The following is a 12,216-nucleotide window of genomic DNA, read 5'->3' as shown; positions in this document are numbered from 1 at the left end:
TAATTTGAGCCGTTCTTCATTGAACTCAATGAAGCACAGCTCAAAATTTACAGCTGTCAGAGAAGCCTCGCAAAATGCGAGGAGGAGCATTTACGTCTGAAACGAGGCAGCTGTTTTCTCCTGAAAACAGTCTGTCTTTTCAGACGTAAATGACAGCTATCGTGTGCACATACCCTTAGACATGTTGTTCCTCCAGATTCATATAATTTTCCTTATCCTATTAGGTATTTAGAGTATAATAAAGATTTTACTGCATGCAGTAGCTAACATGATGGGTAATCAACAGATTTTTTTTCTTTGCAAAATAATTTATTGTGCATTTACAATACCTTTATTACAGATATCGTCCATAAAAGAAATATATGGTTTTATACTTAACTGAATGACTCAAATTAAATTAATTACATTGTAGGTTGAACTGTTTTTCAAAATTTCTCGGTTCCTTTTCTTTTTTGTAAATGTTATTGATGGTATATTTCATATGAATGGAGAAATGAAAAGGCAATGTCCACCAATTGTCGATAAGGTGGGAATGTAAAATATATGTAATTCCACAGTTCTTTTGTGTTTTTGCTACGTACATAGTACTAGATTACAAATCTACAAGTCTGTTAAAGGAGTTGTCTCACCACAGACAACCACTTTTATATGGGGGCCACTGGCTTTTCCTGGGGAAGTTATGTCCTGCCAGAAATTAAATGTTATATTACACGGATGGGTTAAGTCCGCAGTAGTGAAAGCTGCTTGTTAGTGGCTCTTCACTTTGGTTTATAGAATGGAGGCCGAGCAGGTAACCCCCGCTGTAACACTTAAGGGCCTTTTACACCGGCCGATAATCGGCCAGTGTAGCGAGCACCGATCAACGAGACATAGTTGATCGGCGCTCGTTTGCTCCTGTCACACATCGCTATGGATAGGGACGAGCGGTCGTTACTCCAATCGCTCGTCCCCATACGTTATTATTATGTTGGCAGCACGTCTTCCTGTTTACACAGGGAGTTGAGCTGCCGACAACGATAATATTTTACTTTTTTAAAACAATACGACCAGCACATGATCGAGCGTTTGCTCCTTCATCAATGATCGTTCACCTGTTTAAACAGGGTAATTATCGTCAACGAGCGTTATATGAACACTTGTCTGTCCGATAATCGCCCAGTGTAAAACCCCCTTTATACGACCTAATAGGACACATGGACATGAGTTGTCTCTTGAAACAACTCCATTGCTATGGTCCTGGTGAACTTGTCATAGTATAGATGAAAAACATAGATGGGAATAGCTTGTGAAATCGTAGCGAGGAAAAGTATAATCACTAAGAATAAAAGAGATGGTTGTAACATTATAAATAGGACTAAAAAAAATGTTTAAAGAAATTAAAGAACACTACATATTATAAGAATGTTAAACTTAAAGGGTCCTCAAATCTTCTGTTTCATCTGTCCTCCTATTGCAGTTAGGTCAACTCTATTTCCTTTAAAACTGTCAAGGCCGTTTACATGTATCAATTATCATTGGTGGTTTGTGGTTTTTAAGTGGAAAATACATTATGCCTTTTGGCCCAGGGTTTTTAAGGGTTCATTTAATTTCCATGGTGCTCTAGGGTGGTATATGGTCTTGTAAGGTAGTAAAGGGGTTAATAGTAATATCTTTAGTTGTCTAGGATACTGAAAGAGTTAGGGTATGTTCACACGCAAGAGTAAAAACGAAGCAGAAAAAGTTTTTTGAGGCTTTTTTTTTTTATACATTTTTGGAGCCGTTTTTTAATTGACCCTATGAAAAATAGCTAAAAAAATGGCTCAAGAAGTGACATGCTCCTTCTTTTTTATGCGGTGTCTGTTCACGCGCCGTTTTTTAAAAGAGCGGCGTAGAAAAACGCCCTGTCTGAACAAAATGCTGTTTTTCCTATTGATTACAATATGAAGCTGTTTATCAGCGTTTGACTGGCATTTTTCAAGGCATATTTCGAGGCGTTTACGCTCCGAAATACGCCTGAAAACACTGCGTCTGAACATACCCTCAATTATAACATCCTGGTGGCCTTGGGTGTTCATTTTAAAGCTAGGGCTGCAACTTCACCTTTTTTGTTCACTACAAAATAGTCGCTATGAAATTGATGTCCATTAAAATGTATTGAGTAGCTTAAAAATCTTTCCAAAATCGCTCCAGTCGCTAGCGATTTCTTTTATTAATTGCTACATGATGGAATGTCTGATCGATTTTAAATAGTAGTAGATTCTTTTCTCACCAGAGAAAGTAAGTTAATAATCTCTCCAGGCCCTGCCAGACCCAGTCAGCTTCTCTCAGTAACTTGTACAATGCATTTGGTAGGCAAATGAAATTATATCCATGCTATGTTACCCACTGACTAAACAAATATCAGATCATATAGTAATTACACAGAAGAATTTTCCAAAATACCAACATATGATCTGTGGTTTGTCTGATGGTTATATTCCATTAAAGGCATAATCGCTCATTATAAATGTAGGTATCGCTGCTAGTTTTATTGTTTGGCATTGATCTTTTTTGTGCTTTTACTATGAGCAATTATTGCTTTACAATTAGTCAGAAACATACGAATTGTAACGATAATTGCCCAGTGTAAATGGGTCTTAAGGCTCTCTTACTATATGAGACTCTGCTTTGGTACATTGATATTAATCACTTCAAACAGAAAAGTTAAGCAAGCATGTTGCAGCTCATTTATAATCTTCCCCCTCCGACACCAACTTCCCGTGCTAATACATCTGGTTGCCTTGTATTAACATAGTTACAAATGTAATAGGTGGACTATACTGGGTGGCATATAAAAGAAGGCTGAGTAAGCTAGTCAAAGAGTTAGGGTATGTTCACACGGCCTATTTACGGACGTAATTCGGGCGTTTTTGCCCCGAATTACGTCTGAAAATAGCGCCTCAATAGCGATGAGAAACATCTGCTCATTGAAAGCAATGGGCAGACGTTTGTCTGTTCACACGAGACGTAATTTACGCGCCCCTGTCAAAAGACGGCGCGTAAATAGACGCCCGCGTCAAAGAAGTGACTTGTCACTTCTTTGGCCGTAATTGGAGCCGTTATTCATTGACTCCAATGAATAGCAGCGCCAAATACGCCCGTATTGGACGCGGCGTTCAAGCGCCTGCACATGCCGTTACGGCTGAAATTACGGGGATGTTTTCAGGCTGAAACATCCCCGTAATTTCAGCCGTTACGGACGCCCTCGTGTGAACATACCCTCAGGCTGGGTTCACACGACCTATTTTCAGACGTAAACGAGGCGTATTATGCCTCGATTTACGTCTGAAAATACGGCTCCAATACGTCGGCAAACATCTGCCCATTCATTTGAATGGGTTTGCCGACGTACTGTGCCGACGACCTGTAATTTACGCGTCGTCGTTTTACAGCTGTCAAAAGACGACGCGTAAAATTACAGCCTAGTCAAAAGAAGTGCAGGACACTTCTTGGGACGTTTTTGGAGCTGTTTTCTCATAGACTCTATTGAAAACAGCTCCAAAAACGGCCGAAAAAACGGCGCGAAAAACGTGAGTTGCTCAAAAAACGTCTGAAAATCAGGTGCTGTTTTCCCTTGAAAACAGCTCTGTATTTTCAGACGTTTTTGGCTCAGCGTGTGAACATACCCTTACACAACACATTGTGTTCTATGACCTATCAGGCGCAGAATTCAACCATGGAACATATACTAGGGTGGTCACTGGTCCCTAAATACAGTAGCTTTTTCTCTCTGTCTATATTCGCTGCGGTCAAAGTAACAGTAGTTGCTTGCACTATACTGGTTGAGGCTTAATATAGATTCAAATGTAGTAGTAGTATACAAGCGCTAAAAAGAAAATAATATAGAAGCGATGAGAAGGGGGTATCCTTTACATCTAAAAGAAAGAATGTTTCATCATCATCATAGGGAATGGAATAAAAACCACGGCGCCACATAGTGCAGGTTACCCAGGTAAATTGTAGTAAAGATGGATAAAAATACTACTAACCTGGTAAAGGATGATAACAAGCTCTGAATCGTGTGTGTGCTGCTGCCGAGACTCGATGCCGGTAATCCTTCAGGAGACCGCAAATATTGATGCTATAGGTACAGGAGAAAAGGGAGTCTTCAAGGGGCACTGCTACACTCTGGATAACATACAGACCCGTGAACAGTAGTAAGTCACATATGCAGTTGAAGTAAGTATCAAGCTTTATTGTAGATGACAAGGCCGGTGAGGCATTGAAACGCGTAGCCTTGTCATCTACAATAAACCTTGATACTTACTTCAACTGCATATGTGACTTACTACTGTTCACGGGTCTGTATGTTATCCCGAGTGTAGCCCCATACAGTATAATGCCCACCTTAACTGCCCCATACAGTATAATGCCCTCCATAGCTGCTACACATAGTATAATGACCCCATACAGTATAGTGCCCCCCCATAGCTGTCCCATACAGTATAATGCCTACCTTAACTGCCCCATACAGTATAATGCCCTCCATAGCTGCTACACACAGTATATTGCCCCCATACAGTATAAAGCTCCCCCCCCATAGCTATCCCATACAGTATAATGCTCTCCATAGCTGCTACATACAGTATAATGCCCCCCATGAGGGCCCCCGAGGCTTAGGGGCCCAGTCGCAACTGCGACATTTGTGACCCCTATAGCTACGCCACTGACTGTAAGAGCGGTGAGACTGTGGAACCCCGCCACAGGATGTTGTGAAGTTTGATTCATGTAGCAAGTTCAAGAAGGACCTTGATGTATTTCTTGAAAAATATAATATGACAACGTATGAGTACTAGATTCTGGAGATGGGATGTTGAACCAGGGATTTATTCTGCTTGCCACCTAATGGGCCTTCCTCTGGATCAACACGGTAGGATTATAGGTTGGACTTGATGGACCTGTGTTTTTTTCAACCTTATTAACTACTGTATGTAACTATGTAACTAATGTATTCATAAACAGTGAAATTTTAATTGCAGCCTGCGACCATGTGAATAACGTGCAGATCAGCTATAATCAAAATCAAAAAGACGTGAAAAACGAAATTTTTTACAGAGCACTCTGACATTCCTGAAACATTTTGTAGCTGAGTATTAATACATGTTTTGTATTTTGCAGTCTTATTAAATTAGAAATATTTGGCTGCCATTCCCTCACAGCAAAATGCTTGATTTCTGTGGCTACTGAATGTGTACATCTAGAGAACCTGAATATTGGTAGAATTCCAAAAGCAACTGATGTGTGCCTGACAAAAATAGCTTCTAATTTACACAAAATTACCACACTGAATTTGACAGGCCTTAACGCGGTAAGATTTTCTTTCATTCCATGAAGTGTTTGTTTATTTCCATATTTGCACAGGTAATATTCAGAGAGCTGCATCTTAGGTGATGATAATCAATTTAGAAGGCCATATTTACAGAGGGCCTCTGTTATAGCCATGGAGCTCTCATGCTCTTACTGCTAATGTCCCAATTTTGTATTTCGTTCCTTACTATGGATGCGTTAGTGAGACGTTGGTTTGTTATTTGTGTAAATTTCAAAGTTCATAGTTGAAGTGATACTGTCCGTTGGCTAATAAAATAGTAAATGTAATCGTAATACTTGAATTATTATGAGTATAAGCTGTTATACCAGGTGTACACCACCGATAGAATAATATGAAGTGAAAGGGGGAAGGGAGGAAGGATTGGGAAAAGCTGGTATAACACAAAAAATTTACTTTTATTATGTATATCTAAGATATTACAGAGTACATAAAATAAAATATAGACAGAGTTTGGGTAATATTTTTTACCCTTCGGAATCAATAGGTTGGATATCCCCAATTAATAGACTAACCTGTATTAGAAACACCAGTTTGAGTATCTTTAAATGGAAAGGGGAACATGAGGGCAAGGTGTATTGGATCGATAGATCTGATAGCAAACCGGCGGTGGTGGGTATAGTTTACCATGCAGGGATAGGGTGAACGGTCCCTTTAGAACACCCTACATATATAAATTGGCAAATCCCACTTGATTATTGGATGTTATATTTTAACGATGTTTGGAAACTTTTATTAAAAGCTTGCCAAGTGGAAATAAAGAGGGATAGTAGAATAAACAGGTCTGAGTTATGGACTCAGGTATTCAGACAGCAAATTTTCATTTGAGTGCTGTCAGTAAGGGCACTATAATATACACTGGCGGATTACATTAGAGTGAATTTCAATAAGTAATCAAAATGCCAGGTAGTATCAAATCAGACTTTAATGTTATACCAGCTTTTCCCAATCCTTCCTCCCTTCCCCCTTTCACTAATAAAATAGTAAAATGTTACTCAGTACAATGGTTCATTTTAGCTTCAAACTTCTTGATGGATTGATTGATGGATAACATGCGACTATTTCTATAGCTAGAACTACATCTATTGCTAGTGTAAATAATCTATACTGACTGCCTGCCTTACTAGCGGTTGTAAGATTGATCAGATTACTGCATTCTAGGTGATGCTTTAGTGAGGCCTCTGTAACAACATGTTTGGCAAACTATACATTTTATTATGTGAAAAACATATACTGTAGGTTGCCAAAGTGTTCAGAAGCACGCCAGAAATGTGTCTAGAAAATTATACGTTGCAAACATATGGGCTAAATTGGCATAGTTTGATACTAAAAAAAAAGTATACCATTTTTCGTTTTCATCAATAATTAATGGATAAGTGATCACAATTTGGGTTTTAGATATCTTAAAAAAAAAAATAAATGGCAAAAATATGGTAAGTATGGCATAGGCTTGCATAGATTACACTATTGACTTCCTTTATAAAACCCGTATATGTGGTATAAAGTCCTAAGCTATTGCATGCACTAAATAAAATACTGTATATCCTTGATGTATTGCATAAAAACACATTTCACAAAACACATAGAAAAGATTGGGCTACTTCATGGATACATTCCTAGAAAAAAACATAGTATGTAAGAGGCCGGTGTTAGGGCTCGTCCACACGCTGCGGAATTGCCGCGTTTTTTTTTCAGCCGGATTTTCGGACAGAAAAATTGCAACAGAATACAGTAGCAGCATAGTGGATGAGATTTAACAAATCTCATCCACATACTGCGTAAAAATTACAAGCAGAAATTGACCTACGGTGCGTATTTTTCGGACCGCAGCATGTCAATTCCAGTTGCGGAAAGTGTGCAGAACTGCTGTATTTTCATAGGAGATGTCTCCATCTCCTAACATTGTGAAAAACGCAGCAATTTACGCACTATTTTCTGCTGTAAAAACTGCAGGAAATGGTGTGTTTTTGCTGCAGCGGAAAGTCTCTGACTTGCAACGGAATTGCTGCAGAAATTTTCTGCAACAATTCCGTTGTGTGTGGACAAGCCCTTATATTGGTCAGGAACTGCACACATTATTAGGTAGCAGTCAACTTGGATATTGAAGTGCTTAGAAGTAGTCACGAGACTAGAGGCCACTGTTGGTTCTACTGCCATCTCCGGTTGTAATCTTATGCCATTTTTAACGACCATCTGAAGTATGAATTTAAAGCAATCTTATCACATTCATTTCATAGTTAGCGGGTTGAAAAAAAGATCTGTCCATCAAATTCAACCTTTTATACTTAAACCCTAGTTGATCTAGAGGCAAGCAAATTTGCCATAAAGTGGAAAAAATTCCCTCGGACATATCCCTGGATAAACATTCTACATTAATACTCCGCTGCGGACCATAGACTGCGGTGCGGAATTTAGTGTCCGCAGCATACACTGGCTGTTGCGGACGTGTAGCGGACTTATTGCGGACTCATTGCCGAATTTCTCCATTGACTTCAATGGAGATTCTAAATTCTGCAATGAAATCCGCAGATGTTATGTGTGTTGCGTTGCGTATTGGTTTTACGAACATCATATTTCTTCATTCTGGCTGGACCTATGTGTTTCTAGGTCTATAGCCAGACTGAGGCCCCATGCACACGAACATAAAAACGCCCGTAATCACGGGCCGTTATTATGGCACGGGCAGGCCCATAGAAGTCTATGGGGCTCCCGTAATTACGGGTGACTACGTGTGTGCACCCGTAATTACGGGAGCGTTGCTAGGTGACGTCAGGAGATAGTCACTGTCCAGGGTGCTAAAAGAGTTAAACGATCGGCAGTAACTGTTTCAGCACCCTGGACAGTGACTACCGATCACAATATAGATCAACGTGTAAAAAAAATAGAAGTTCATACTTACCCAGAAATCCCTGCTTCTTCCTCCAGTCCGGCCTCCCGGGATGACGTTTCAGTCTATGTGACGGCTGCAGCCAATCACAGGCCAATCACAGGCTGCAGTGGTCACATGGACTGCCGCGTCATCCAGGGAGGTCGGGCTGGATGTCGAAAAAGGGACGCGTCACCAAGACAACAGCCGGGTAAGTAAGAATTTCTTTTACTTTTACTAGGGAAAGGGCTGCCCCTTCTCTTTATCCTGCACTGATAGAGAGAAGGGAAGTACTCTTCACCTGAATACGCAACGGCTAATCCGTATCAATTTCCTGCACATTTTAGGCAAAGCCGCAACAGAATCTGCAACGCAGATTATGTGCGGCATTGATACGGACAGTGTCGGCAGAAATACGCCACGTCTGGCCATGCCCTAAAGCATTTTTTTTTAGAACTTTGTGATAAAATTACACTTGATTTAACTGCGAGTAGTGACCCCCTGTTCTCTATGGGGTCTGCAAAAAGAATAACTTATTATATTGGTTTTTATGGGGTCCATTTACATATTTGTATAAAGATATATCTCCCTTCAGCATTCTCTTCTCTAGGGCAAATAAATTTAATTTTGACAACTCTGATCATTTATACCTCGTATTACAGTAATTTGGTTGCCCTTCTTTGAACTCTCTGCAGCTCTCTGATATCTTTTTTTATGGACTGGTCCCCAAAATTTAGATATTTAAGATCCAGCCGCACCAGTGCTTTATAAAGGGGTAAAAAATACTTTATTTTCTAGAAGCCATGCCTTTCCTAATACAAGACAATATCGTGTTAGCTTTAGATGCAGCAGACTGGCATTGCACGCAAGAATTTACTTTATTATCAACATTTACTCACAAAGTGATCCATTCAGGGTATGAAGACCTTGTTTCTTTTTTGCCCCATCCTATCTGCAGTCAGTATGTCATAAAGCAGATCAGACTGATACATAGTTTTGTAGGAAAAGATTCAGTAGATCTTGGAATTTATTGATTTATTATCTGCTCTTTATGGGATTTCGAGTTCAGTGGGTGGTCTTACTTAGCGATGGACAGCTATGTCTGTATGCTTATACAGGGAAGGCTGTCAATCATTGAGTGAGACCCCCCCCCCCCCATTGGAGTCACAAACCAGGAAGGAGCATGGATTTTTATTATTAAAGTCTATATAGAACGATATATCAGTCTGCACTGCTCCTCCTCCACATGCACATAGAGCAGCAGGTTCAACATGACAGGTTGCCCCTTCAATGACATTTGGTGTCTGAAGATACGTTTAGTTCTGATTGGGTTTAATAGTGGACATTTATAATGTTTCTATGTAAAAGCACATCTGCCAAATATTATGAAGTAGGCTCATATTTTGAGAAATGGATTCAATTATGTATTTATGTACTTGGAACATTCACTGTATTTTTATTTACATCTTATTGGGACACTACGTGAGGAACATGCATTTTATGGTTTTAATGTCATTAGAGGTCATTTTGTATTTCTAGTTTGCTTTTGCTCATTTTAATTATTATCCATTGTGGTAAATTCCCCTAGGAGGAATTTATTAGGACTTGCGCTTCATATGGCAGTCTGAATATGGAGAAAAGATGTGCCTAATTTAGTAAGAGGCGCACGCCTTTTAGATAAATGAAGAGTATCTCTGGCTGTCTGTGTGCCGCATAGTGAAATCTACGCCAGCTAGGATATTGCGTATATTTATGCTATAAGTTATGCTAGTTTCTGGTCTAAATGATAGTAAATGTGTTGGAGCGTGGGTGGCCATGCCCCTTCTAATAGGCTCTAGCTTAAACGGCTCCACACTACTAAATTGACGTAGAAAATGTAATAAATTCCCCCTTGTGTTTCCTCAACATCAGTCTCAGAACTGTGAATACTTTCACCACTGAATCTCCAAGCCACGAGGCATTACTAAAGCTAGTAGTGGTAGGCTGACTGACAAATATACAATTACTACTCACGGCTCCATTGGGAAATGTCAGATTACCAACATGGGATTGATTTTATTATATTACCAATGAAAAAAAATAACATTGCCATGTGTGGGGTTGTAGGAATTTATTGTTAAATGGAATGTTATTTCTGATCCACAGACCCTTTAGTTAAATTACTGATCCATGTAAGTCAATAAAATATTTGCTTTAAAATATTGATCACCTTCCCCTTACTCTGATTTGCTTTGTAGGTAAGGGATCGTGCCGTACACCATATTGTAAAACAATGCTCGAATCTGAAGAATCTGTCTCTTAGTTCCTGCTTACAAGTGACAGATGTCAGTCTAGTGGAAATTAGCACTTACCGCACTACAATTAAGTAAGAACAATGTATTTATTTACTATGCATGATAAATATTTCGTTTAGGTCTTATTATTTTACTGAGAAGATAACTGGATCTATGTCAACAGAATGTTTGTTCCAGATAATGTTTACTACTAGGAAGACATAGTATATGCACATGACATATCTGCTTTTTTGAATTGCTTGTATAGTGTTTAAGAACCTTGCTAGAAGACTTTAGTAGTGTGGAAGGAGACTCCTGCTTGGAATTTAATGAGGTGAACTAGAAGACAACAACCTACAATACTTTATATTATAATAATTTACATTATGGTTGGTTTCAGTGTGATCACTGTGATAAGCTTCTTCTTCTTAGGCCTCATTCACACGGCAGGGTTTCCCGGCCGGGTGCCGGCCGTTCATAAATCGGCCGGCACCCGGCTGCATTAGGAATAATAGACCCCTAATGGGGCTATTCACACGACCGATTTTTTGACGGCCGGGAAATCCGGCCGTCAAAAAATAGGACATGCTCTATCTTCGCCCGGGTACCCGGCCGCCCGGCTCCCATAGAAGTCTATGGGGCCGGGTATTACACGGCCATCACCGGAATGTGTTCCGAGTGATGGCCGCTTTTCCCGGCGCTTGCGCTCTATCTCCTCCTCCTCACAGCGCAGAGTGCATGTGAGGAGGAGGAGTTGATGCCATTCTGACGAATGGCATCGCTGCACACTGTGTGGCAGGGCCGGGGTGTACAGCAGGTGGAGGGAGCGCTGCGCTGGCTCCCTTCCCCTGCTTGTTAAAATCACCCTGGCCCGGCGACACCTTCGATGGCGCCGCTAGCAGCTGCAGCTGCTGCTGCTGCGGCTGCTACTACTGTAGCGACTCCACTATAGCAGAGCGGGGAGGTATCTCCCCGCTCTGCTATGTGCTAGCCGCACTTTAGCTCCTTGAAGGAGCGGAATCCCCATGTTTTCGGGGATTCCGCTCCTGGACAGAGCGCTTGATGTCTCTGTCCATATCTGGGCAGTGACATCAGGGGAAACTCCTGAAGCGGAATCCCCGAACACATGGGGATTCCACTTCAGGAGTTGCCGCTGATGTCACTGTCCGGATCTGCCCGGCCCGGCACGGATGCAAAACTTTATGCAAACCGGCCGGGCAGAATGGCCGATTTTACCGGCCGGCACTCGGGCTCGGGAACGACCCGTTCGTGTGAATCCCGCCTTAGGCTGGGTTCACACCTGCATCGTGCTGTTCCGTTGTTCTGCTCCATCAGAGGAGCAGAACAAGGGAATAATGGAACCAATGGTCCTGTTGCACAACAGAACCCACCAGTTGTCGACAGAACCCATTGACTTTAATAGATTCTGTCGGCTTTCCGTCGGGGTGTCCGTGATTTTACTGGACACAATAGCGCAGCATGCCACGCTATTGTCTCCGGTAAACCCTTCCGGATCTGTGATGGAGGCTCCTAATGGAGCCTCCGACACAGATGAAAACAAAGCCTTAGAGGACATAATATGAAAAGGGTGTTAAAACTATACAATCCCTTTAATGTTAATGCTAGTCTAATAATATAAATAATTGGTGTTATTGTAGGTGGTATAGAATAACTCTCAGATTTTGTATAATAAACAATACATAAAATAGGACCACTGGAATATTTAGGAGCAG

General features: G+C 40.8%; 1 protein-coding gene across 3 annotated transcripts in view; it reads left to right on the top strand.

Moving 5' to 3' along the window:
- Positions 1-12,216, top strand: part of LOC142652779 (uncharacterized) — a 159,986-nt gene that overhangs the window by 121,059 nt on the left and 26,711 nt on the right. For all 3 annotated transcript variants that reach the window (XR_012847929.1, XM_075828466.1, XM_075828459.1), the window contains exons 10-11: positions 5,137-5,326; positions 10,448-10,575. Coding sequence is in view for 2 of the 3 variants with exons in the window: in XM_075828466.1 (XP_075684581.1) it covers positions 5,137-5,326; positions 10,448-10,575 (318 nt within the window). In the remaining variant the exon portion in view is untranslated. The remainder of the gene's footprint in view (positions 1-5,136; positions 5,327-10,447; positions 10,576-12,216) is intronic.

The sequence above is a fragment of the Rhinoderma darwinii genome, chromosome 1 (assembly GCF_050947455.1).
Source record: "Rhinoderma darwinii isolate aRhiDar2 chromosome 1, aRhiDar2.hap1, whole genome shotgun sequence".
In the NCBI taxonomy this organism is placed as follows: domain Eukaryota; kingdom Metazoa; phylum Chordata; class Amphibia; order Anura; family Rhinodermatidae; genus Rhinoderma; species Rhinoderma darwinii.
Note: the sequence above shows the minus strand (reverse complement) of the source record. Positions and strands in the feature narration are given on the sequence as shown.